Source organism: Pyrus communis, chromosome 16 (assembly GCF_963583255.1).
Source record: "Pyrus communis chromosome 16, drPyrComm1.1, whole genome shotgun sequence".
Classification (NCBI taxonomy): domain Eukaryota; kingdom Viridiplantae; phylum Streptophyta; class Magnoliopsida; order Rosales; family Rosaceae; genus Pyrus; species Pyrus communis.
The window spans coordinates 4,852,130-4,879,051 of NC_084818.1; the positions used below are offsets into that span (position 1 = coordinate 4,852,130).

General features: G+C 39.2%; 5 protein-coding genes across 5 annotated transcripts; 3 read left to right on the top strand and 2 right to left on the bottom strand.

Annotated features, from left to right (window-relative positions):
* Nucleotides 1-395: 395 nt before the first annotated feature.
* LOC137720160 (uncharacterized) lies at nt 396-2,217 on the bottom strand. Its single transcript, XM_068459173.1, has 2 exons — nt 1,294-2,217; nt 396-1,193 (listed from the first exon to the last, which is right to left on the bottom strand). The coding sequence occupies exons 1-2, from the start codon at nt 2,142-2,144 to the stop codon at nt 554-556; spliced, it is 1,491 nt and encodes a 496-aa protein (XP_068315274.1). The 5' UTR covers nt 2,145-2,217; the 3' UTR covers nt 396-553.
* A 2,405-nt stretch (nt 2,218-4,622) lies between these two features.
* LOC137720163 (PRA1 family protein B1-like) lies at nt 4,623-5,568 on the top strand. The gene has a single exon (XM_068459177.1). It carries the CDS (start codon nt 4,719-4,721, stop codon nt 5,355-5,357), a length of 639 nt encoding a protein of 212 aa, XP_068315278.1. The 5' UTR covers nt 4,623-4,718; the 3' UTR covers nt 5,358-5,568.
* A 5,163-nt stretch (nt 5,569-10,731) lies between these two features.
* Nucleotides 10,732-14,178, top strand: LOC137720157 (probable leucine-rich repeat receptor-like protein kinase IMK3). The gene is made up of 2 exons (XM_068459170.1): nt 10,732-12,687; nt 12,788-14,178. The coding sequence occupies exons 1-2, from the start codon at nt 10,836-10,838 to the stop codon at nt 13,372-13,374; spliced, it is 2,439 nt and encodes an 812-aa protein (XP_068315271.1). The 5' UTR covers nt 10,732-10,835; the 3' UTR covers nt 13,375-14,178.
* A 149-nt stretch (nt 14,179-14,327) lies between these two features.
* Nucleotides 14,328-18,452, bottom strand: LOC137720159 (sorting nexin 2A-like). The gene is made up of 5 exons (XM_068459172.1): nt 16,923-18,452; nt 16,420-16,629; nt 16,057-16,317; nt 14,735-14,821; nt 14,328-14,609 (listed from the first exon to the last, which is right to left on the bottom strand). The coding sequence occupies exons 1-5, from the start codon at nt 17,895-17,897 to the stop codon at nt 14,529-14,531; spliced, it is 1,614 nt and encodes a 537-aa protein (XP_068315273.1). The 5' UTR covers nt 17,898-18,452; the 3' UTR covers nt 14,328-14,528.
* Nucleotides 18,453-23,744: 5,292 nt separating this feature from the next.
* On the top strand, nt 23,745-26,655 carry LOC137720179 (laccase-12-like). Its single transcript, XM_068459196.1, has 5 exons — nt 23,745-24,299; nt 24,429-24,580; nt 24,676-25,049; nt 25,224-26,189; nt 26,295-26,655. Exons 1-5 carry the CDS (start codon nt 24,171-24,173, stop codon nt 26,423-26,425), a joined length of 1,752 nt encoding a protein of 583 aa, XP_068315297.1. The 5' UTR covers nt 23,745-24,170; the 3' UTR covers nt 26,426-26,655.
* The last annotated feature ends 267 nt before the right edge of the window (nt 26,656-26,922 follow it).

The following is a 26,922-nucleotide window of genomic DNA, read 5'->3' on the forward strand; positions in this document are numbered from 1 at the left end:
GAAGGGATCCGGAGAGAATCCTCTTCCTTTATTTACGATGTGGGAGCCAGACAAGTTTGTTCGATTAGCCTAATATTTTTTGGGAGTTTTAACAAAACACTTCTGCTACGAAAAACCACATTTATACATTCCCCTGATATTATTCACTATACCTTTAAAAAGGAATTTTTTTTTGGAATTTTCGTTAGTTTTTTTATATTTTTTAACCCCAATATAGCTTGGTTCTTCCACGAGACATTTCATTTTTTCGGATGTGGGAGAAGGGAGGGTTCGAACTTGAAACTAGAGAAATATGCAACTAAGCGAGAGCTTTTATATGCGAATCACGTAAATGACGAGTACACAACTAATTTAGTGCCCCACTTATTCAGTGTAAATATATCGTTGCATAAAAAAGTCAGATCAATTTAAAAAAAAAAAAAAAAAAAAAACATAAAGGCAATAAGATCAAATCAATTCGAAGTACGTTATTGCCGTAAAAATGCAAATCAAATTACACTTGAAAATGAGTATCCTAGATTAAGCAATAGTAATTGTTGGCTCCAAAGGGAAATTAAGCAATTGTAAGGGTGAGGATTTCTCTAAATTCCAACCTTCTAGTTTCAGTATAAAATGTTTTATGTTTGTTAGGCCAATATGTTAACCAAATCCACCCTCTAACTTCCCAATCCATTGTTCTTCCCATGGCGGCTTTGTCCACCTTCCAAAGCACACCCTCTCCATACTCATCACCAGCAAAAACAACCCCTCCTTGCCTTGTGAAAGGCCTATAAGCACTAGAGTATCTATCTTTGAACCAAGCCTTAGGGTTGATCAATTGAAACTTTGATGGCTTAGAAGAGAAGACCTCTCTTCCATCCACACTATCATGAAGAAACCAGTTCAAATTTGCGCTATATCCGTACACTGATTCCTCAAACTTCCAGGGTTTTAAGCTCATTGTTATGGTCTCGCTAGCTGATACCTTGAGCGCCAAGTAAGGGTTTGGGGGTTCGAACGAGCCTTCTATGCCTTTTTCCTTGCCGATCTCTATTGCAGGGTTTTCAGAAGACTTGCCCACCGAAACGCTTAGCACGTTGGTTTGTGTAGTTGGAGTAACTTGTAATGAAATTCTTGAAGGGAAGTGCTTTTCAGCTACCCCCGCGCCTTGTTCGTTCATTAGTCTCTCGTTCACAAGACTAATCACATCACACCTGTTGTTTTTGGAGTTAGCGATCAATTTGGCAAAAAATTTGTTGATCTACATGGTATAAATAATCAGATCATGTGTTATAATATGAGTGCAAAAGATACCTTATGTTATCGATGTTTAGCATCACATCAATCCACCTCTCTTGAACCATGACATTGTAATTGAATTGAAGCACACCCTCAAGCTGGTGGAAATTCAGAGAGAATTGGAGCCTTTCATCAACAGAGAGATTGCTGGATTTTGCAACGTCCATGGCTATGAGAGGACAATACAATTGGACTTTCCACAACCCAAATGCTGAAAAACCATAAGAGAAGAGTGGTGAAGGTGTTTTCATGAGGGCTCCTTGGGTGGCTTGGAGCTCAAGAATCCAATTAGTGATTGCAAGATTGATTGACCTCATCCATTCCTCCTCCAAATTGGATCCTAATAACTTCATTAGGGTCTTTGATGATTGTCTTGACCAACAATTAGCCAAGTAATTCTTGAGAGTATTGAGCCATCCCGACCGGAGACCTGCGGGGGCTTCATAGATGCAAACTAGAAAGACGAGCGTGACAAATGCGAGGTTAAAAACATCGCCAAAGTTGGCAATGGAGTCGAGTTTGAGAAATTTGATCAGGAAATTGTTCTTGCTCGAGCCGTAACGAAGGACATCTTCAATGAAATTGACTAAGAGGCTGGAAAGTGCTTCTTGGGTTATTAAGTTGGTGGATTTAGGGTTGAATTTGAACTGCTTTGAGGTCCAAAGGGAGATGGGGAGATTGAAGTCTGCAAGTATAGCAAAAGAGAAAGTAGGGTTTTGGAGATTTTTGGAAACAGAGAGTTTGAGAGATGGTTGTGATGAACTTGAAGAACATATGGATATGGACATGGAAGGTGTTGGCCATTGAGTGATCGATGGGAGGGTTTGAATCCAGGAAAATATGTCAGGAGAGCCACAAGAAGCCATTGAACTAAGCAGATTAGTTAAAACTAATTAGGTTTTAACTAATATCCTTCCTTCTCTTTTAATTAAGGACTTGAAACATGATGTCCATTTTTATAGACTTGTAAACACTTTCCTGCGTAAATGGAAGCAAACCGGAAAAAAGCAGATTCTGATGTGACGAAAAGTCAAAAGCAAAAGCATATAATTGGTTGGATGTTGTTCGACTGGTGAAGAAACCTTTGGATGGAAAGTTGTGCAAGAAAAATGCAATTGATGTGTGTATCATGTTATGGATATAGTCAATGTCTAATCAAACCTTTAATTGGTGCATGATTAACTTAGAAGAAAAAAGATTTGGTTAATTATCTCAGCAACGTTGGGTGAGCTAGATGATATTAAGCTTTAACGGTATGAATGGATTGACGGGGAGGTTATAAACATGACTTATAACTCATTTATAAGGATATGTTAAATAACTTACTTTATTATCGATTCATAATCCATCAGGTTCAATCCTATCCATCTTACATTTTACAATAACAAACAAATTAAAGGATGGATTTAAGTCAATTTTAATTGGTCACAATCTATCTCAACTAGCCATCGAACAAGGAATGCAAAGTTGAATCATTGTGGCTAATGGGTTTTGACTCGGATTACATATCTTGATTGTAATCCAACAGAATAAAAAATAATGCAAAGAGGAATCATTTCTTAATAAAGTAGTTAGCTGTCGTGTATGATAGAGATTACTTTTGGTTAATTACAATATTTGGTCAACAGTCTATGAGCACATGAAGCTTATGCAAGTTTGTATACAGTAGTGAATTCAGTTGCATAAATTCTGTTTGTAGGACGTTTATTTATAATAAAAAGGGTGTAGTGTATTAATATTGTATTGATAACGTCGGAACAACATGTAGCTAGGTATTTCCTTTGCTACAAACTACTGACGAAGTATCAATCAATCTTAAATAAAAATGACCTTGTTTCATATAGTTGAACTAGTTTCGAACTTCTGGTTGTACATGTACAATTAGATTTTAATCTATTGCATCATGTAATTAGTTACGAGATAAGAGATATAGAAACATGTTAATTTGCATACAACTGGTGATATGATATAAGTGAACGCATGACTCGCCTCTTTCTTCCTAAACTATGTAGACAGGGTGATGCAGTGCAATCCAAGCAATGCATTCTCTTCATTTACAGAAAAAAATTGTGCGTGATATCATTAGACTATGATGTTGTATTTTTAACCAACGTGTTATAATAAAAATGAATGATGAGCTTATATAGTTACGTCATGTGATGATAATTTGGAATGTCTTCTCGAAGTACATAATTGCGATGTTTGACAAAGAATAGTTAGATCTGAGATGGATAATATATATATATATATATATATGAAACTTGCATGCATGTATATAACTAGGGCAAGCAAACTCTCTCCGTGTTTCCCATGAAAGATAACTCTCTCCGTGTTTCCCATGAAAGATATGCAGCGTGCTGCAGCATCCGGAATTACGTGCAGCCGCTTCCGAGTTTTGGAGAATATTTTAAAGCTTTTTATTTGACGTGAGTTGATCAAAGTTAGACCAAACCGAAACTTAAACCAATCCCTGAAGAAACGCGTCAAGTACTGTGTTTGGCCTAACGTATCCAATCCACGCAGCATATCCGGTTATACTCCTATTGTGTAGGAATGTGAATATATCCTCATATAGTCCAGACATGCCTAATTGACTTCTCCAACACTACTTACTATACGTATGATAAATATTTTTCAGTGTGATGGCACGATAACACCGTCATATATCTAATTAGGTTATTGTACAATATACGATATCACTGTCAGTGTGACTATCACATTGTTATACTCATCGCAATCCATTTAGATACAGCAAGTGGCGTATCCAGGATTCGAACCTTGGGGGTCCTAATATTAAAGTTCAAGTCTTTTAAATAGAAACTGAGCACGTTTATTATCATCAGTCAAACCATATTGCGTATATGTCAATAGATATCAATATATGCCAAAGCAATATGATGAGCTTATTGAGAGAACTTGCAAAGTGTTGCCGACGTAATCTATCGAGATACGCCTAGTATGGATTACTTCAAACACTTGTTGGGCACAAAAGAGATCCGTACTAAATATTCGAGGATCTTTGGAAGACCTCCACTTTATTTCTAGAACTCCGGGTCATTATGGGACTACCGTGGTCCCAATGTACACCCGCCCTTTGACAAAGCATCATCATGTGAGGAAAGCGATATTACCAATACGTTCATGAATTTTAACATCACGTAACTGTGCGACAATTACATTAAAAGTTTTTCCATGCATTAAAATGACAATAAAAGTTTTCACATTGGGCTGTTTTGGTTTGAGCCCAAGATTGAAGTTGGGCCTTCTCTGACTAGCGACCACCTAAGATTAGATAGCGTACACCTTCAAATACTCGATCTTTACCCCCTTCCCCATCACCATAACTAAATTCGCTCCAATTAAACAGCTTTTGTTGACTCCTGTTCCCTCGTGAAATAGAAAACATCCCTCCAAGACACCCGCCATCCCACGCTCCAACAATGGCCGCCCCACCGACACTCCCGATCTCCAACTCCCAAACGACCGTCGCCGCCCAATCGCAGCCTCCCATTGCCACGCCGGCCTTCCGCGCGTTCATCTCGCGCTTATCCTCCTCCGTCCGCCACGGCTTCTCGCAGCGCCGCCCCTGGTACGAGCTCGTGGACCGGAGCGCCTTGGCCCGACCCGACTCCCTCACCGAGGCCTACTCCCGGATCCGCAAGAATTTCACCTACTTTCGCGTCAACTACGTTTCCCTACTCACCCTCGTACTCGCCCTCTCTCTCCTCACCCATCCTTTCTCTCTCGTCGTCCTGCTCTCCCTCCTCGGCGCGTGGGCTTTCCTCTACCTGTTTCGGGCGTCCGATCAGCCCCTGGTCATCCTCGGCCGCACTTTCTCCGACGCGGAAACATTAATCGGACTCGTCGTGCTGACCGTGGTTGTCGTCTTCATGTCCAGCGTCGGCTCGCTCCTGATCTCGGCTTTGTTGATCGGATTCGCCATTGTTTGCGCGCACGGGGCGTTCAGGGTTCCAGAGGACCTGTTCCTCGACGAGCAGGAGCCCGCCAACGCCGGATTTCTCTCGTTCCTCGGCGGCGCCACCTCGTCTGCCGCTGCCTCCGTAGCCGGACGTGTCTAATTGGATCTCGTCTCAAGCACGCGTCGGATTGATCGCTGTAAAGGTTGGTGAGGCCAAACCCTTTGTGTACTGATCTGTGCAATTGGTATTCTTGTAGGGTTAAAGAAACTTAATTTGATTGGGGAATTTTGGAGCGGAAATTGTAGGGTTTTATGTAGATTTGACCTGAAGTTTTTATTTCTGTTTTATTTATTTAGTCAAATTTTGATGATGATGAATTTAGTTATTAATTCATTTCATTATTCTGATTATTTGGTGATTAGTGCTTAATCATGAGTAATTTGATTTTCCAGATTCACATGAATAATTTGTGTAGAACTGGATGAAGGTTTGTTTGTTGAAAACTTAGGAAAAGCCGGGGCAGTGTGCTTCCTCTCCATAGTTTAGATTAAGTTCATTAGAATTTCGATCGGATAAGAAAAACTTCAGCATCAATGTACTTGTTCATTGTTGGGTGTGTTATAGTACGACAATTGGTATTAGAATTGTGGTATGAGAACAATATTTTATTGGATTCGGATATCCGCCATTGATGACGCAGTTGGAGGGTGTAATGGTGGTTTTGGTCATGGTGGTATTGAATTGTGGGATGATAACAATATTTGATTGGATTCGGAGATCCGCCATTGATGACATGGTTGGAGGGTGTAATGGTGGTTTTGGTCGTGGCGGTATTGAATTGTGGGATGAGAACAATATTTGATTGGATTTGGGGATCCGCCATTGATGACACGGTTGGAGGGTGTAATGGTGGTTTTGGTCATGGCGGTATTGAATTGTGGGATGATAACAATATTTGATTGGATTCGGAGATCCGCCATTGACGACACGGTTGGAGGGTGTAATGGTGGTTTCAATCATGGCGGTTTTCAAACATCTTGTGTTGATAGAATTTCATTTCATTATGATGATTAACTAAGCGCAAACTTGTTAAGTTTAGAGTTGATGAAGCCAAATTGACGGGAATACGATTATTTCTGAAACGATGCTCTCTTTGTGCCCATGTTTTGTTTCTGGTAGATAAGTTGAGCCGGCTAGCGTTGTTAAGCCAGGTGGGTTGCACCATTGATTCATTGTTAGGTTGGGGAAATACTTGTTAGCTGCACTTGACTATACTCGTTTATTTTGTTTTGATTTGAAGTAGTCATAAGACGGGATTTTCTTAAACGCGGGGTTTGAGTAGTTGATCAATCGACAGAATGCAGCCAGTTGACCGGCTGCTCTCATTCTGAAACCATCCTGCAAGATTTGTCCCGCATTTTTGAGTTAATAACATCTATGCTGATTGCTTCGAATGAATATCTGTTATTTCCCCGCGGTCCTCGATTTGAATAAATTTTCGGAACAATGACTTTGTTTTATGCATGTTTCTTGGTCTTAATGTTTGTTCTCATACCGGCACTAGTACTAGGGGTCTGGTATTTCTCGTTATTTGTAAGTGAGAAGTTATAAGCTCGACACGTAATTATATTTGGTCGATTGTGTCGCCATATCCCCACCCGCAATATCATAGTATGAATAATGCTTCTTGTGATTCCTTTGCTTCGTTGATTGTGTTCAATTGGTTGGCTTGTTACCAGATGAATACACTGAATAGCTTAACAAGGTCAGTTTGTTATTATCGAATAACTACCACCTTTATATCTACCGGAAATTAGGTGGCACTAGACTATTGATGTTAACTACGGGCTTGGTTACAAGTGTTTTTAAAATGATTGAAATTAATTCTTAATAAAAATTCAAGTGAATCTTGGAAAATCATTTAAAGTGCTTGTGCTTCTTTCAAAAAGCACTAAAAATGCTTTTGGAACTTAAATCAATTTTACTAAAAACGTTTTCAGTCATTTTAAAACCACTTGCATACGTGTACTATGATTACATCATGTAATTCTATTTTTTTTTCAAAACAGAACAAAATTGAACGTACACTAATTTACCACATGGCAAACGCTTAATATTCAGGATAAACATCTATTGAATAGGTGACATTACTTGAATTATGTCTTTTTGAATACATACAATATTATCTACACTATGAGTCTGGGTGGTGTGAACTAAGACTCATAATGGGTTAGTCATAGTAATTTGGTTCGAATTCACCTATGGCGAGAGTTGAACGTAATACATGTTAGTTGTAAGTGAAACAAAATATCACTAGATCGTCATATTACGTGGCCATTGAAATTATGTATTGGTTGTAAGTGAGAATCTCGCGAATTGAAGTTTAGAAATTCCCTTTTATTGTGAATGGTGTCTCATAGATGATGTAATTAGGCACCCTGCCCAAACTTTTCTCCAGTTGTGCGTTTTGGGCCAACCCAAAAACAGAAATCAAAGTGAACTTCGTACTTCCTCATACTATCAAACCCCATAGAAAAATCAGTTGCTTAAATTAAAGGAAGTTTTAACGAAAAACTTACGATACTGTTTATTTTAACGAAAAATCACATTTTTACACTAAAAAGTCAATCCTTATACTATTCATTTTACCTTTTATTTTGAGTCGAAGTACATTTTGATGAAAAACCATATCATTGTGAAATATGATGATTGCCTCGAGCTCGTTTAGAAATCCATTTAAAATGAGTGGAAGTACATTTTGAGTTTTAAAAGTACTTAGGTGTTTTTTCATGTTTTATTTGTAATTTTTTTAAGGATTAATTCCAAAAATATTATGTTAAAATCACTATCGATCATTTCAAAGGTACTTCCAAAACCGTTATAAGTTTTAAATAAAATAAAATAAAAGGAAAACTAATGAAAATGACTTGAAAACTTTAAGTTTTAACGATAATAACAAAATAAATGTTAAAGTAAATAGTACAATTATTGACTTTTTAATGTAAAAATATAATTTTTTGTTAAAATAAACAGTACTAGAAACTTTTCGTTAAAATTTTCTAAAATAAATGATTTCTTCTTCATCAGCCGCAACAAAAAATAAAACGAGAAAAGGATGTACCTTCTTCTTCTATCTTTTCTTTCTGTCAAAAATTAAATAAAAATCTGGACCACCACATCATTCTAAAACTTCTCTATTTTGAGGGGACCATGACGTGGCCCGCTTCCATTGGCTAATGAGGTCGGGCCCAAGTCCTCAAATAGTCAAAACCTAACATTTTTGTTTTCCAACATGAATGATGAAACGAGAGGTTAAGCCGTAATGGACCACTTTCTCGAGCCCTCACCTATTTTTTCCTCCTCCTTAAAGAAATAAAAGAGATATTCTTATGTACGGCGGCTATGATTGTTAAGATGACTTCCTATTTTTTCTCCTCCTCAAAGAAATAAAAGAGAAATTCTTATGTACAACGGTTATGATTGTTAAGACGACTTTCTTTACAATGTTTCTTAGCATTCGAGCCATTTGGTTTTCCATCATCCATTAATGGCCACATAAACGGTTAGAATTTGTCAGCGAACGACAAGAATTGAACTCTCACACGGTGGATTCACAATCCATTGGGTAGAGGACTATCTAAGTCCGGTAATCATTAAAGATGCACACAAGGAAGACCTCATAAACTTGGTTCTACCAAATTAGGAAGACCTAAGTGCAGAGAATATGTGACATAGCACGGGCGCCCTACACAAAATCTCTCTTAAAAGAGAGTGCGATATACCGCCCAGGCGACGCCAAAAAAAGTGTCCTCACTTCATATAAAAAAAATTATTTATTTTTACACATAAGATATTGATAACATTATATTTAGAAAAACACTTTAAACTTAGTAATTTAAACATGGAAAAACTAATTTATTTTCTATCGAGAAAAGGAAACAAAAAAACTTCAAGCTTACAAGTAGATAGATTATGAGTTTTGTCTTCCATCTGAACTTTTAAAGTGTTTTTGTATAAATGGTGAGGTATTTTTTTCTTATTTACTAACCTCGTCAATATAAGACTAAAAAAAATAAAGATATTTTCGAGTCTTTAAGGATATGTATAAATAATGAATGGGCACCAAATTAAACCTTTTGATTACACGTCATATGATTTGCCAATTTGGTCTAAAAATTTAGTCTACGCATTACCCTTTGTTGGAGATTAGACTTGAAATAGAATGAATGTTTAAAAATAGCAACCCACATAGTTACTAGCTAGTAATTAAAAATAAATTAACAACCAAACAAAAATTCGTAAAAATTGAAAAAAATAAATATGCACATAGCATTTTGAACTTAGGACCTCTCATCCTAATTTTAAATACAAAAAGCATTGTTTCTAATCAAACTTCTGATCATTTAGCCAAATTTTATAAATTTATACTGTTACGAAAGGAAATTTGCAAAAATTGGAATTTAAATAAGCACACATGGTGTTTTAAACTCAAGACCTTCTCATTAATTTCAAACAACAAAATCACCAGTTCTAGTTAAATTTCTTTGTCATTAAACCAAATTTTATAAATTTATACTCTTATGAAAATGTATATAAATATGCCACACTAATAATTTTAGTGCCCCTAATTTTTTTGGGTCTCGTAAGGTCACCCTGCGCGCATTGGCCTGGGTCGGCCCTGTATATCGCTATGAGGTCAAATCATCATCAGCGCTATAAGTTGTACATAATTACGTATCCATTTTACTCTTCACATGTCACATAGTTGTATACAACTTACAATAGGAGAAATTTTGTCAACGTGTAAGGCACCAACCACCTCTAATGGTTATTTATTTATACAAACGATAGTGTAGAAGAGTAAATTCAAATCTAAGACCTTTAATGCAGAGTAACAATTTTTATTTTCGTTATTACTTGAGTTGTAAGTCTTTTCCACCACATCGGTTAATTTTACTAATAGAATCGATGATGAGGGCAAAACAGTCATTCCACAAAAATGACAGAAAAATTAAGAAGTTGCCGGATGCAGTAGTAGTTGCTGCAGGCTTTTGCACCTGACGATGTTTAAAACGGCGGGACCCGCCAGAGGGAAAGATAGCCGTTGGCGAGGGAGGAGGAGCCATTGGAAGCAATAAAAAAGACCCCAACTTCAACAAGTTCAGTTCAACCTTCCCACCTCCATCCACGAGATCATCGAGATGTTCGAATTATTATACAAACATACACACACACACACACACACACACACACACATATATATATATATATAATGCATGAAGAAAAGAAATATAAAAACCCTAGCCATTGCCATTTATGAATTCAGCAATCGAAACTAGCCGTTAGGATTTTCTGTAGGAAGAAGAGCGTCTGCCACCCACATGACATTTTCTCTCTCCACCCAATACAACAGTAACAATCAAGATTCTCTCTCTCTCTCTAAACTCAGAGAATCCTCACGTGCCCGTCCCAGTCGTCACTAAAACACCCACCTTCAGGCTTTCAATCCCACCAACTTCTTTTTCTCCTGTTCCATTCCCTCCTTCTCTCCCTCTCCCTCTCTCTCCATCATTCTCACTTTCTCTCTCTAGAATCCAACACAAACAGTCCGCCGTTGTTGGTGCTCTGTTTCTGACCATGGACAGCAAAGATCAAATCTTTCACACATTTTCCGACAACCCATCTCAAAATTGGCACCGGATTTCCCACAAGAAGAAGGAAAAATGGAAGTTTCTTACTCTGCAATCCAAGTGCGCGCACTTCCTCCTCTTTCTCCACCTCCTCCTCTCCTTCCTCCACCCGGCCCGGCCCCAAATATGGGACGGCGTCATTGTCACGGCGGCGGACTACCAGTCCCTTCAAGCAATCAAGCACGAGCTCGACGACCCAAAGGGGTTCTTAAGGAGCTGGAACGACAGCGGATACGGAGCCTGCTCCGGCGGCTGGGCCGGAATCAAGTGCGCTCAGGGGCAGGTGATTGTGATCCAGCTTCCATGGAAGGGGTTAGGTGGCAGAATCTCCGAAAAAATGGGACAGCTGCAGGCTCTGAGGAAGCTCAGCCTCCATGACAACCAGATTGGAGGGTCAATCCCTCAATCTTTGGGGTACCTTCCAAGCCTTAGGGGAGTTCAATTATTTAACAATAAACTTTCTGGTTCAATCCCAATTTCTTTAGGGTTCAGTCCTCTGCTTCAAAATCTTGATCTCAGCAACAATTTGCTCGTTGATAACATCCCAGACAGCATTTTTAACTCCACCAAACTTTACAGCCTGAATCTGAGCTTCAATTCGCTGTCGGGTTCCATCCCGGGTAGTCTCTCTCGCTCACGTTCCCTCATATTCCTTTCTCTCCACCACAACAATCTTTCCGGCTTGATCCCGGAGTCTTTAGGCAGGTTGAGTGACCTTCAAGAGCTTGAACTTGGAAATAACCAGTTCGATGGAGCTATACCGAATGAAATAGGGCGGCTTTCGAGGGTTAGAATTTTAGATATTTCTAATAATGTCATCAATGGAAGCTTGCCTTCTAGCTTCTCCAATCTCTCCTCTCTAATCCAGTTGAATCTAGAAGGAAACAACATCGAAAGCGACATCCCGGAAGGTCTTGGAAGCTTGAAAAACCTCTCTGTTCTTAACCTGAGGAAGAACAAATTGCAGGGTCCGATTCCTGCAGCTCTTGGCAACATTTCGACGCTCACCCGCCTCGATTTGTCGCTGAATAATGTCAGTGGTGAAATTCCAGCTTCTCTTGCCGGTCTATCACATCTTGGTTTCCTCAATGTTTCTTACAACAACCTCTCTGGTGCTGTCCCCGCTCTTCTCTCTCAGAAGTTCAATTCGAGCTCTTTCGCCGGGAATGTTCAGCTGTGCGGGTACAGTGCTTCAACTCCATGCCCTTCCGAGGCACCATCACAGAGTGTCCCGCCTCAGGGCCCGGAGACTTCGAAGCACCGCCGCAGACTTAGTACCAAAGATAAAATTCTTATAGCAGCAGGGGTTCTTTTGTTAGTGTTGTTTTTACTCTGTTGCATTCTGCTCTGCTGTTTGATAAGAGGAAGAGCTGCATCGAAAGGCGAGGATGGCGCAGGCGCGGGGAGGGCTGGAACTGCGAGGACTGAAAAGGGTGTTCCGGCAGTTGGTGGAGAAGCTGAATCCGGCGGAGAGGCTGGAGGAAAACTGGTGCATTTTGACGGGCCAATGGCTTTCGCAGCAGATGATCTTTTGTGCGCAACCGCGGAGATTATGGGGAAAAGCACTTTTGGGACTGTCTACAAGGCGACATTGGAGGACGGGAGTGAAGTTGCAGTGAAGAGATTGAGAGAGAAGATTACGAAAAGCCAGAGGGAATTCGAGACGGAAGTGAATGTGCTTGGGAAAATCAGGCACCCGAATCTTCTGGCTCTGAGGGCTTATTACTTGGGACCTAAGGGAGAAAAGCTTCTGGTTTTCGATTACATGCCGAAAGGGAGTCTTGCAGCATTCCTCCATGGTAAGCCTAATGCAAATGATTTTAAGTACTTTGTATTCAATTTCGGTTTATCGGGTTTTGATTTTTCTCAATTTGGCCGCTGTGTTTGATTTCGTTGCAGCTCGAGGGCCGGAAACTCCGATTGATTGGCCAACAAGAATGGGAATAGCAAAGGGCGTGGCAAGAGGTCTCTCCTACCTCCACGGCAATGAGAACATTATCCATGGAAACCTCACATCCAGCAATGTTCTACTTGATGAGCAGAACAGCGCCAAGATCTCGGACTACGGCCTCTCCCGCCTCATGACAGCCGCTGCCAATTCAAATGTGATTGCAACCGCCGGGGCACTAGGGTACCGAGCCCCGGAGCTCTCAAAGCTCAAGAAGGCCAACACGAAAACTGATGTTTACAGCCTTGGGGTGATCATATTGGAGCTCCTTACAGGGAAATCTCCTGGTGAGCCGTTGAACGGTTTGGATTTGCCGCAGTGGGTTGCCTCCATTGTAAAAGAGGAGTGGACTAATGAAGTTTTCGACTTGGAATTGATGAGGGACGCTTCCATTATCGGCGACGAGCTGCTAAACACACTGAAACTAGCTCTGCATTGCGTTGATCCTTCGCCGTCTGCAAGGCCGGAAGTTCAACGGGTTCTGCAGCAGCTAGAGGAGATTAGACCCGAAACAGCCGCCAGTTCCGGCGATGACTGAGCTGGAGCCCCATCAGCAAGTGATGGGTGAAAAATGGTTTCCAGCAAAAGGGGTTCGGTAGGCATATTAGGAAGAGGCTATGGCTAGTCTAAGATTCTTTCATTCTTGAATATTAATTTTGCTTTTGTTACACTTCATCAGTGTTCGTAGATACAATTTTTCTAAATAAGCGATTCCAACCCAACAAGGTTCTCCCACTTTGCAAGGAAGGGTGAGAGGGACAGTATATCGCATGCAGCCTTATTCTTGCTTTGCAAAGAAGTTTCCACGACTCAAATCTGTAACATTTTGGTCACAAATGATTTTTTTGTATTAACTTAAAGAGTTTTGTGATTGTGTTGGTCGTTCTAATTCCAAGGCATATTTAATTATACAATAACGATAAAGTCTTATCGTGCTAAGGGAGATCGGTCGTAGAATCTTAAATCGTCATTGCACTCGATTTTGCACCAAGTCTTTTGTTAATTCCAAGTACACCATATTCTTCCTCTACCTTTTTCGCCCTTAACCTCTAAGGCATACTTAATTAAAAATTAAAAATACAAGGTTTAAATAGTCCTCCGTGCAACCGCATATGAACAGTCTAGTTTATCAACGACTTATAGACAATCATCGAAAATTGCACATCCCACCATAAAAAACGACATAGTTTGCCAAAAAAGCCAACTTAGAGTGAGAACAAGGGCGTACATACGTTTTGCTAAAGTTTCACATCGAATTGATCGAATTAATTCTACTCTAATGATTGATGATGTCTTAATCATATTAACTTATTTAACCTCAATTTGTTCTTATTAATCCACTAAGACACCGTGTTCGATACTTAATGCAAGAAAACAGACCCCTCTCTCACAAAATTAGTATCCATCTCATCACCGATATGTTATAATTCTCCCGTCGCGTGATGAGAGAGATACTAATAGCGCGATCTACCGGGAGTAGATATTAGAATCTCTAGTCAACCATAGGTCTGCTTGGATCAAACATAAAAACTATGCATTGAAGGTTAAAATAGTCTTCTGAGGCCTATTTTTGGTTGGTTAGGATGAAAGTTTGTTGGGGTATATCGCAAATGGGATGTAACTAGTGTACATGCACGAAATGCAGAGACACAGAATGAAAAGCTAAACACGAAAATTTTACGGCCAACAATGTCAGCTGGCATCATTCGCATACCCGCTTGTTTCTTCCGCAAGCTTCTCCCAAGCATTCGCCATCTTTTCCGCGTATCCAGCCTGTTAGATGTGAAGAACGTACCATAACTATTATTCAAGGACTTAGAAAATGAAGTTGAGATGCCGTTTGAAGCGAAAACTTTACAAGAGCACGAACAATGAATGAGGTTTAGAGCAGGAGATACCTGGTTAAGAACAAATCCTCTCAGCATGCCCATGAAGTCCTCGTGCCTCTCTCTGTCAAGCCTTTCGAGCTCACTCCTGTTATTTTCCTGCATGTAGATTCACCAACAATCATGCTTCGAGTTTGTACACAAACACATTGTGTATAAAATGAGATCTTTCTTCTTCCAATCAAATTAGAACTCTTTAGCTTGGCATTGTGACTAATCAAAACGGAAACTGAAACAAACATTTGCTTAGCCAGGAATTCTAGTAGTTATAATCGAATGACAAGATAAAGAATATTCAGCAGCGTGAGCTGAATGCATTAGATAACACATGAAGGGCAACAAAATCACCACAACGTGTTTCCAATCCTATCCCTGAATCTAGGGCATGAATTTTGAGATCCCTTGTCATTTGCCCGCCTCCACTAAATGTCATGAGAAAATGGAAAGACTAGAGGAAGAGGAAAGACATGAATGAATGTTAAATAAAAATTGGTTGCCAGAAACAGAAGCCACACAAATATTTTCATGTTAGTTCAGTAAGAATGAAGAACCGTCATGTGCGCATGCACAAAAGCAATTTATACATGATGGTGTATCTTACCACATTTCACCATCTAAAATTTGAATAACACGCTACTGAAGTACGGCAAGTAGCACTGTAGCACATGCTTAAACGGCGGAGGACCAAAAGAAGAATAACAGCTCCATCTGATAACTCTCTTATCTTGTTGATTAGTTTTGTTGCTTCCTTTCTCAATTAGTACTTGGGCCTATGAGAACTAACGTAATATTCTTTTATCATGCAATCAAGAATGTTCTAGAGAGTATTTCTTCTATCTTTACCTTGTTGCTTCAAGGGTCCTGTGGTGGATTCGAAGATTCACTTTGGGTGTAGAAGTAACCTACCCACTTTTGGTTCTGCGTCAGTTGGTATTGACTAGATTTCTCTCAATTTGAAACACCAATGCAAAACATATCACGGTGAAATCTCAGAATAAAAGCTCCCTAGGGTATACTTCTCAATTTCGGGGGCGAATCCCCTGGAGTGATTCCAGACCATCTCTTGTTATTTCTATTTGTTGCTTTTATTTGTTTTGCTTCCGCTAAGCCGCTTATTGTCTTAATCAAGCTATATACTACATCATATATACTTAAAAACGTAAGATTGCTAAAAATAACTAATACTAGCACAATGCATAACTGTTTGCAGATTTTAGGTCATAAAAAGGAAGAGGGGAAATCTATATAGGGTGCTCCTAACTATCATCAAAATGAATCTAGAACTCGTAGATGCAAACTGAATTGCCAAATTTCTAGATGCCTTAAGAGGTTACCTTGATGCGTTCATACTCTCTGACTGCACAAGATTTAGCATCCTCACTAATCTTTAAAGTTTCTTTAAGCTCCTCTATTTTCCGCATCCTTGACCTGTCTCCACCAAATATTTTGGATGCTGCAGCTTCAAGCTTCTCAATCCTGGACTGCAACGAAAGTAATTCCGATGAAAGAGTCTGAACCGTCAGTAAAGCACTTGATCTGTCTGAAAATGCACTATTGACTGCCAGCATTACTCCAAGATATTCATGGAGTTTGTCCTGCGATAAATATGTAACATTAGGCTAAGATAACAAGAGAATCAAATATGACTCCTTTTCCGCAAATTTAATGTCTAGGCATATATAGCTTATGTACGTTACCAAATGTTTGACCGTTTGTGCATTTAACTCCCGGTACAATCGGCTTGCTTTAACAGAAGCAGTAGCCACATTTTTCATGTCATTGGCTCGTACTGTTTGAGGTTCGAACATGGCTCCCTCCGTCTCAAGCTTGGTCAGCTTCACAAATGCCAACCCCAATTCCCCCAGAGTCTCTCCCATGTCCTGCTGAGCTTTTACTAGTGATTCAGCCTGCAAAAACCGAAAATCTCGTTCATTCTCCTCTACCGTATTCTAAATTGCCAAATTTAGAACAGACAATGCTCATCAACAGAAATGGTAAGCTCTTAACTTCATAATCCCGTTACTAATCCTACTGGAGTCGAAATATTTCATACATTTTGATCGAAATGATCACGCTAGTTCAGTTGGCACTTGCAACCATCTAAATCTTGACGTGCATCATAATGATTAACTACCATTTGAATTTGAACAGACTAATTATGTTGAATTACCAGAAAGAACCCATAAATTAGCAACAATACCTGCTGAGACAAATTGCTAAGCTGCTGCTCAAACTCCGCCACCTTCTCCTTCCTCTCCAAAAATTCTTTATCATCCTCAACCGCCATCGGCTTCACTCCGCCCCAATCGTTCACCACCGCCTGCTTCAGCTCCCTGAAGATCCTCAGCAAGTCCCTGCCGCCCTTGGCCGGCTGCGCAGCCTCATTCACATCTGTCACGACAGCCACCTCCCCCGTCAGCTGCCTTGGTAGCCTCACTGCTCCATCGAGCACCCGCGACGCCATGTCGATGCTTCTTGTTAGCGGTAGCTTCCCCTTCACCACCAAAAACAGCCTCAGCTCCTCGCTCTTCTTGATCGTCGGATGCACCGCGAGCTTGTTCAGGTACTTCGCCAGTGCCGCCCTCCGCAGCTCCACGAACTGCTCGATTTGCATCACCTGGCTCTCCACCACGCTCTTATCGGGTCGGATCGGGATGAAGAACCCACGGAACGATTCGGATAGCCGGTCCGACAGCGTCACCACGTCCTTGAACCGCCTCCGTAGGGTGAATTCGGATCCGGGCCCGCCGTACTCGGGCATGTTGGTCCGGGTGGTGATCAGGTACGTGTAGTACGAGGTCCCGCCGGGAACGAGCGAATTGTTGAGCTCGAGCTCCTTCTGAGGGTCCGAGACCCATATCTTGAGAAATTCGGATCTTGTCGGAGGCTCCGATTGATAAGATGAGGGCCTAGGGCTTTCGTGGCCGTTGGATGAGGAGGAATCGAACGAGGTGAAGATGGCGTCAGCGTAAGACGGGGGTTCAAGGATGGAATTGAAGCCTTGCGAGGATGTGGCCGTTGTTCCGGTGGCGGAGTGGCGGTCCACGGAGGTGGACGCGGAGGGCGAGGATTGGCCGTTGGATGAGGGTGGCTCGTCAAGGACGAGAGATTCCATGTCATCTTGGGATGCATGTAGGTCGGCCTCCTGATCGCCGTGGTTTTCCTGCCTCATCATTTTCCCTCTTATTTTTTGCCGGGAAATTAAAAATTAATGATAAATAAATGAATAAATGGAGGGAGGTGGTGGTGGTGGCGGTGGAAGAGCTGTTGCTGCGTGTGAAGCCGGGGATGACACGGCAAAGGTAGTGAGTTTTTAGTGAGTAGCGAGTTGAGTGACTCGGGCGGCCCAATGGGCAACCTCTTTTGCGTACGTGGCGGTTATGACGCTGCTTCCGCCACATAGGCTGCCACGTGTTAACGACACTGCATGAGGAGTTGGGCTTTTATTGGGCTTCTGTTGAGAGGCCCAAGTAGGCTTGATTGAGCTTTGATTGGGCTTTGTCGACAGCCCAATATATATTATAAGGTGGTTGGGCATCAACGTAAAAAGTCCGGAATGAAACAGTGTGGGCCGGAATGGAAGCTTTTGTAGGGTTGGGCCTGCAAGATTTGACTTCACAAGGACTCAATCTGAGTTTTATGTTTGGGTCAATTCAAATTAACAATATACTAAAGTTTAAAAGTAGGCCACGCACTTCTAATTGTACCGAGACATTTCGAAATAATTTAGGCATGAGTGAGAGCTATCACCTATCATTGTTGTTGAGTCTATTTGGTTAAGTTGGAAGCAATATTAATGCATGATTGAACATGGTGTTCCACTTAGGGCTTTGTCAAGTGAATCATAATCTTGTAGGGTTGGGCCTACAAGATTTGACTTCACAAGGATTCAAACTGAGTTTTATGTTTGGGTCAATTCAAATTAACAATATACTAAAGTTTAAAAGTAGGCCACGCACTTCTAATTGTACCGAGACATTTCGAAATAATTTAGAGCATGAGTGAGAGCTATCACCTATCACTATTGTTGAGTCTATTTGGTTAAGTTGGAAGCAATATTAACGCATGATTGAACTTGGTAGTGGACACTTACAAATTCTATTCGACAGATAAATGATCGGTTGAGAGGCCATACAATTATGATTCACTTGACAAAGCCCTAAGTGGAACACCATGTTTCAGTGTGTCCGATTTTTAGTTTCACTGTTAAATTCTGTATCATCTTTTATTACGTTACGTATCTTTGTTTTTCATATGTTTTTCAAAAACACATAATTAGTTATAAGGAAGCACGTAGTTTCAATCCAAATTGCAGATTAACTTGAAGAGATATATGATTGAATCACAAAAGGATAGAGCATTAGTCTTTGATGGATTTTATTGCATAGTATGAACTATGAAACACCTGTGATGACCATATACATATTAGTCACAATAGTATATTAGTTTAGATTAAATGCTTGAAATGTTTAACAACTTAATAAAGCAAAACGAGAAAATGAGGGCATGTTTGGTGTCGTATTTAAAAAAAAAATCATAGTTTCTCAAAACATTTCTTGAGAACATGTTTTAAGAACACTTTTATTTGAGATCCAAAAACTTGTTTGCTATGAGACTGAATTTTTTTTTAAATTTTAATAATTGAAAAGGAAATAAAATATCTACAACAACTCAATTGGAGGGTCAGAGGAGAGGGGAGATTAGAGAGAACAAGAGAGAGGAGAGATATGGTAGAGAGAAAAAGAGGGAGTGAGAAGAGAAGAGAGAAACAGTAGTGGATTTTGAAATTTTTTTTTTTGAACAAACGATATTATTTACATTAAAGGGAGGGGGAGTGTGGGCTTAACCTCACAATGGGCTAGCAATAATGTGGTTCAAATTCGCCTTTGGCGAGAATCGAACCTAAGACCTCTCACTTACAAGTGAAGAGGAATACCACTAGACCGTAATACTAAGTAACAGTGAATTTTGGAGTTTAAAACCTTTAAAAATTCACTTTATGTGTTTTTTAGAAGTAGACTAATTTTCAAGTTTGTTTTGAATTCAGTTTTTGGAAAACAATCCTTTCAAACAAGTATTCAAGTTGTAAAACTTAAAAAGTGGTTTTGAGTGTAAAACGTTGGATTCAAGTAGAATACAAAATAGACTATAATTTCTCTAATGGTTCATGAATTTTAAATTAATTTTACTTTATTAAGTTGTTAAATATTTTAAACATTTGAATCTAAACTAATATAATATTTTAGTTAACATGAATTTAGTTCTCACACGAGGGCTTAGGAGAGCAGCATTATAGGATATAAGAATTAATACATTTCACAAAAAAAGAAAGGAAGTATCCCACACGTCATTTAGGGTGTGAAAAGCTTGCAAAAGTCCTCTTTTAGGGTCAAGCAAGCACTAACGACATAATTAGAATTGTAATTAACTTCACACCCACCGGCAACTACCAATGAAAACGATCGAAAACCCAAGAAAATGAGAAATTTTTTATTATGACCGGAACACGAGTGGTACATTATATATTTTTATATAAGTGATGAAAAATTTTATTTTTTAAGTTATTAACTTTTTAACACATATATTACACCATTTGTATAATAACACATAGTATACCACCTTGTGAACCGGTCACATTAAAAAATAAAAATAATTTATTAAATTAAAAAAAAAAAAATCGACCCATTTGAAAAAAGCAAGACAAAAGTACTAGATGGACAAAGTTTGACAAGGAAACTTGTGGTTTCTTAGCATAACGAATTCTATTATTGTACTTGTGGTGGGGTGGGATTGTCAAGGGAAGATTCTGAAATTAAAAGTCAATATATAACAAACTCTACCAACTACATGTTAATTGCTGTCATGTAATCTTGTTTACCTATCTAATCCAATTATCTAACACCTCCCCTCCCTCTCGATCTTCTTCCTTTCTTTCACTTTCTGATCGAGTTTCTGGTGTGTGGACATCAGATGACATGCTTCCATTCAAAGTGACGACTAACTGAATTCCTGTCTGCAAGTAATTAGGTAATTAGTTGGTCGATTTGGCTTTGTCAATTGTTATCACTTGCAAGCTTGCACGTACTAATTTTTTTAATAGAAAATCTCGGCAATACGACGGGAATTTTATTGATAACGAAAAGAAGAAGTTACATTTAGTTAGGAGGAATATAAACTTTACTCCTCATAAAACAAAGAAAAAAATATATATACATGAAAAAAGAGAGGATGGGGTGTAGAATTATCAAAGAGATGGGCCGATAACCCACTTCCAGCAACACCGATATTATCCCCAACTTGGTAATTATTACATACACAATCCGTCAGGTGTACAGTTTTACTACAAAAGACCTCAGTATTAGTTAGAGGGGATTAGGGTATTTAAACTCTTCTTTTCTAATAGATACGATTGATGTGTGACATTTCAACAGGAGGACATGAAACCTAATCTCTCTAAAGTCAAACTTAAAAGGTCTAAACCTACAAAACAAGTCGAACAACACCACAAGGTTAGGAAAAAAAAAATAAGAAAGTGAGATAAATCTTTATGCCAAGATGTACATTAATTTTAGAAGTGGAAGATATACCTATATTTATAAGGGAGTGGCGGGGCATTTGTTAACGTTTTAAAAGCGTTCGTCACATGCATTGGTACATGTGACATGATAGTATGGTAGATTTGGATCCCATGTGGATCTAAATTGTGGGGATTCTAGGAATTCTCACATCTTAGTCATTCATCGTGCGCCATGCATCGTACAGTTAGAAACCATTTCACCTTTTTTATTTAAAACTAAACATAAATAGTACCTGAAAAAATATGGTCATATAATGTACGATGAACGGTTAAGATGCAAGGATTCCTAAAAAGTAGATCTGAAAAGGATCCTCTTCCGAAATCATCATCCCATCACATCGAAGTACGTAAGTTTTATGGCCAATCAATATATACTGCATGTCTTCGACTCGGTTTGAAAAATGTTGTACATTAATACAAAGTGACATACCCAGCCATTACAATAGAGAAAAATGATGGCTTCCTAATTTGCGGTCAAAACAAAAGTAAAATTATATTTTAATAAGTATTACGAAATGTACTATATGTAATAACTAATCACATACGTGATAAATAAGAGTGATAGACTCGTCGATTGATATGTACACAATCATTATAGGTCATATATTCTTCTTACGTCTCTATACAATCATTGACGGGACAATTAATCTCCTTACATCTTTATTTTTTGCCTACAAGTTAAAGCACTGTAGTTGACAACACGAATCAAAATGTTGTAGCTAAACTAAGCATTGCTAATATCTTCTAATCTTGAGATGCTATTGTTCCATTAATGGCTTAGAGACAAACCCTTACAATCAATATAGTAAAACATATACAACGTATATGTATAGGATGTCGTTTCCTAGCTTCCTCTAACTTCTACTTTATCCTAAAAGATAAACGCTGGGGCATAGCTATAGTCTCAATCTTTCATCTCTTGGTGTGTGTGCGCGCGCGAGCTATGTCTCAATCTTTCATTCTTTTGGTGTGTGTGCGCGCGCAAGCCCTTTATGCAAAAGGATGCTTATTTTTTCAAAAATAAAAATGGAGATTAGGTGTGAGGCTCACTTCACATCGAACTTTAACGATATGAACCGTCTATTTTGTAAGTCTCGTTTTATAGATCATTCTTACAAAAATTCAGTTTAATCTGAAACCATTTGTCTATTTAATTAAGATAAAATTTCATTGTTTCTTGTATAACTAGGTATTCGTAAATTTTTTTTGAACTCAATTAGATGTCTTAAACATTTCCGATTTGGCTAATACTTTGCAAGGATGATCTATGAGGTGTAACTTGAAAAATAGATGGTTCAGATCGTTAAAGTTTGATGTGGTGTAGACTCCATAACTAATCCCCATTTTTATAAAAATAAAAAAAAAAAAAAATGAGGATCTCTTCCCTTAAGGGTTTCCCATATATAGCTATACAAAACCTAGTTATATATGGTTGAGTTGGTAAATATCGTTCTATTTGCTAGACTAAGATTTAGGTTCGAGTCCCGCTGCTAGCAATCCCTCTTAGTGGACGATCTGTAAAATATCAAAAAAAAGGCTAAGACCTCTTAAGTCCTCAAAGAAGCTTGTAGTATGCCCTGACCCTGAAATATGGTATTTTCCCCTCCCCTAAACTTTTAATTACCCAAAAAAAAAAAAAAAAAGAAATACGAACGTTAGTTACATGGATGATATCTTCCCAGTGTATCTGCTGTGTGACAGGCTACCTAATTTAAAGAAAATTAATGTAAATATTTATTAAGTTTTCTGTTTAAGTATCTATCTCTCTGTAACCGAGTTGTTCTTAGACCTAACAAAATCTTGACATATTGTAATGTGCATGCAACACACTCCACCTATAATATGGTAGAGAGATGACTTAATTTACTCGTTTTCCCTTTCAAACGGCAAACTTGAGTTTTGATCCTGGTTGGTCCACTTTTAATAACATTAATTAATAATAACCTAGCTAAATCCTCGACCATTTCTACTTTATTTTCCACTTTTTTTTTTTTTTTGAGTAATACTAGAGAGATCATCTAATTAAATTATATTTTATAAATTATACATATGTAGCTATTAATGATTAAATTATTATTTAAGTGTTGATGACCGTGTTTATTTTTTATTGATGACACATGTACATCACATGATATGCAAATATGGTATAACAAATTAGTCTATCTAGCATTACTTTTTCCCGAAAGCATGAACTTTACGCGCATTGCTTTTTGATTCCGCGTACCACAGTAGGAAGGAAGGAGATAGTGCGACAAATTCATGCAAGATTTATATGGTTTTTATACTCTTTCCCTCTTGATTCTTCATGTAATTAACTTCAAGAAAAGACTATATATATGCATGGTCAACACAGAATGTGACGAATGTCGATCTGTTAAATATTTTCTAAGGGTATAGCTAACTGTGCAGGTATACATGCACAGCTTTTTGCCACTAGAGAAAGAACGAACCATTGATAAATTATGCCTCTAATTTAGTTATGGTCGGTGGACCGTTGCGATTGTTTTCGCGTTGGAAAAATGTGGAGTTTCCCTCTTTTTGTATTTGCATTAACATAAAATACATGCAAAAATACAATATATATTACCAATATTCATGCTTTTATTGAATTATTATTCAATCCCATCTAGAAGGAAGACTTGAGAAGCAAGCATTGAAGAAATAATTCGCTTGGTATGTATAGGCCAGTGGGTGCAACAACTCCCTCAGGGTTGAACTAAGTTTGCTCAAGAATCTGACCATTTTTCGAATCAAAACCTAATCTGCTGACCCCAAACAACAGTCTCTCTCCTCAAAATTTTACTATAAAAGCATCCCCCACTCTATCACTTCAGCACTCAAACTACCACATTCTCTCTATCATTCAAACAAATGGAGGCACTCAACGCTATTTTCGTCAACAAGATTCGCTTCACGTTATGCCTTTTCGGCCTTTGCCTTCTCGTGGCTTCATCGACAATGTCCTTGGCAGGACCCCAAATTCACAAGCATGAGTTTGTTGTAAGTTTAATTTCTGTATCGCTTGTATAATTGCATATGTTTTAGACCCTTTCATGTTTCTTCTTCTTATATACTTAATAAACTACTCACCATTTATTTAATATTTAAATGGGATATACGCTTATACAGGTTCAAGCAACACCAGTGAAGAGGCTGTGCAAAACCCAAAACTCCATCACAGTGAATGGACAGCTCCCTGGACCAACCTTGGAAGTAAACAATGGTGACACTCTTATCGTCAAAGTCACCAACAGAGCTCAATACAACGTCACCATCCACTGGTAACTAACAACATGTTTCTTGTGCTGTTCAACAGTCACGTAAGAAATTAAAAATTATCTACTCTTCACTTTCTCATAAAAAATAAACATTTCAGGCATGGGATTAGGCAAATGAGAACTGGATGGGCAGATGGGCCAGAATTTGTGACTCAGTGCCCAATTAGGCCAGGAGGGAGCTATACCTACCGCTTTACAATTCAAGGGCAAGAAGGTACCCTGTGGTGGCATGCTCACAGCTCATGGCTTAGAGCCACCGTTTACGGAGCACTCATCATTCATCCTAAACAAGGAGACTCCTACCCCTTCACTAAACCGAAACGCGAAACAACCCTTCTTCTCGGTGAATGGTGGAACGCTAACCCTATCGATGTCTTGAGGCAGGCGACTATGACAGGAGGAGCTCCAAATGTTTCTGATGCATACACCATCAATGGTCAACCTGGTGATCTTTACAACTGCTCAAGCCAAGGTACCATAATTGCAATTCTATCCTTGATAAAACATTACGATATCGATGTAACAACTAAGTTTAACGTGCCACGCACATAATATGTGTTTAAACTTACCCGGTAATTGATGTAATAAGTAAATCTTATGTGCCACGTATAAACTAGTAAATTTTTATTATGATTTATGTACGCAGACACCGTCATAGTTCCTATAGACTCCGGCGAGACCAACCTTCTTAGAGTTATCAACGCTGCACTCAACCAACCTCTTTTCTTCTCCGTGGCCAACCACAAGCTCACCGTTGTTAGTGCTGATGCCTCATACACCAAACCTTTCACTACCACGGTTCTCATGTTAGGGCCTGGGCAGACCACTGATGTTTTAATCACCGGTGACCAGTCACCAGCCCGGTACTACTTGGCGGCGAGTGCTTATTTCAGTGCGCAAAATGCAGCATTCGACAACACCACCACTACTGCCATTCTTGAATACAAGTCTGCCCCTTGCAGCCCCAATTGCAAAAATAGTTCAGCAGCCAAACCAATTATGCCACAACTCCCTGCTTTCAATGACACAAACACTGCTTCTGCTTTCACCAAGAGTTTCAGAAGTCCAAGAAAAGTTGAAGTCCCAACTGAAATCGATGAAAATCTCTTCTTCACAATTGGTCTTGGACTCAACAACTGCCCAAAAAATTTTGGATCCCAAAGGTGCCAAGCCCCGAATGGGACACGCTTCACAGCCAGCATGAACAATGTGTCCTTCGTGCTTCCAAACAACATTTCAATCCTTCAGGCATACCAACAAAACATCCCTGGAGTTTTCACTGCTGATTTTCCAGCAAACCCTCCGACGAAATTCGACTACACTGGCAATGTGAGTCGCTCTCTCTGGCAACCAATGTCAGGCACTAGAGGATACAAGTTGAAGTATGGATCAAGGGTGCAGGTTGTGCTGCAGGACACAAGCATCGTCACACCAGAAAACCATCCTATCCATCTTCACGGATACGATTTTTACATCCTTGCTGAGGGTTTTGGAAATTTCAATGCTCAGACTGATACCAAAAAGTTCAACCTTGTTGATCCACCTCTGAGGAACACAGTGGCAGTGCCTGCGAATGGATGGGCAGTCATTCGATTTGTCGCTGACAATCCAGGTAAAAATTTCACTTTTAAAAAAGGCTATTCTATTTTGAAATTATGACTCAGTGTCAATGTTTTTAAGATTTATATACATTTAAATAAATATTTGACATATGTAGGTGCATGGATAATGCATTGTCACTTGGATGTCCACATCAACTGGGGTTTGGCCATGGTGTTCTTGGTGGACAATGGAGTTGGGGAACTGCAGTCAGTCGAGCAACCACCGGCGGATCTGCCTCTTTGTTAAGAATCTATAGATCATCTCGATAGCAACTTTCGTAATACCCGATTACCGGGTTTTCATTTCCTTTTTGTCAGTTGTATGATTTCATTGTTGTTTAAGTTCGTTGTTGTATGAGTTTCCCCTGCATTTGGGGGGTCTAGTTTCTTACTCGATCTTTTTTTATTGTTTAGGATATGTGTACCTCAAGTAACAAAACTATGATTGGTTCAAAGAATGTCTTGAGAATCAAACAATTACGGTTCCTTTATAAAGAATATATATTGTCTTGTAATCAATTATTTATCGTAGATGACATTTTACCGTAGTAGTGGAAAATAATGATGCCTATACATCTTGGTGCAAGTTCGATTCCGGTCCTCTCCCCCACCCACACCCCCTCCCCCACTCTAACAACTAATAATTTAACCAACTAAGTTAATAACACTATTATTTGTCAAAAAAAAAAAAAAAAATCAATCATTTATCACTTGGGGTAGGAAAAGTAGTATTTCATTACTACA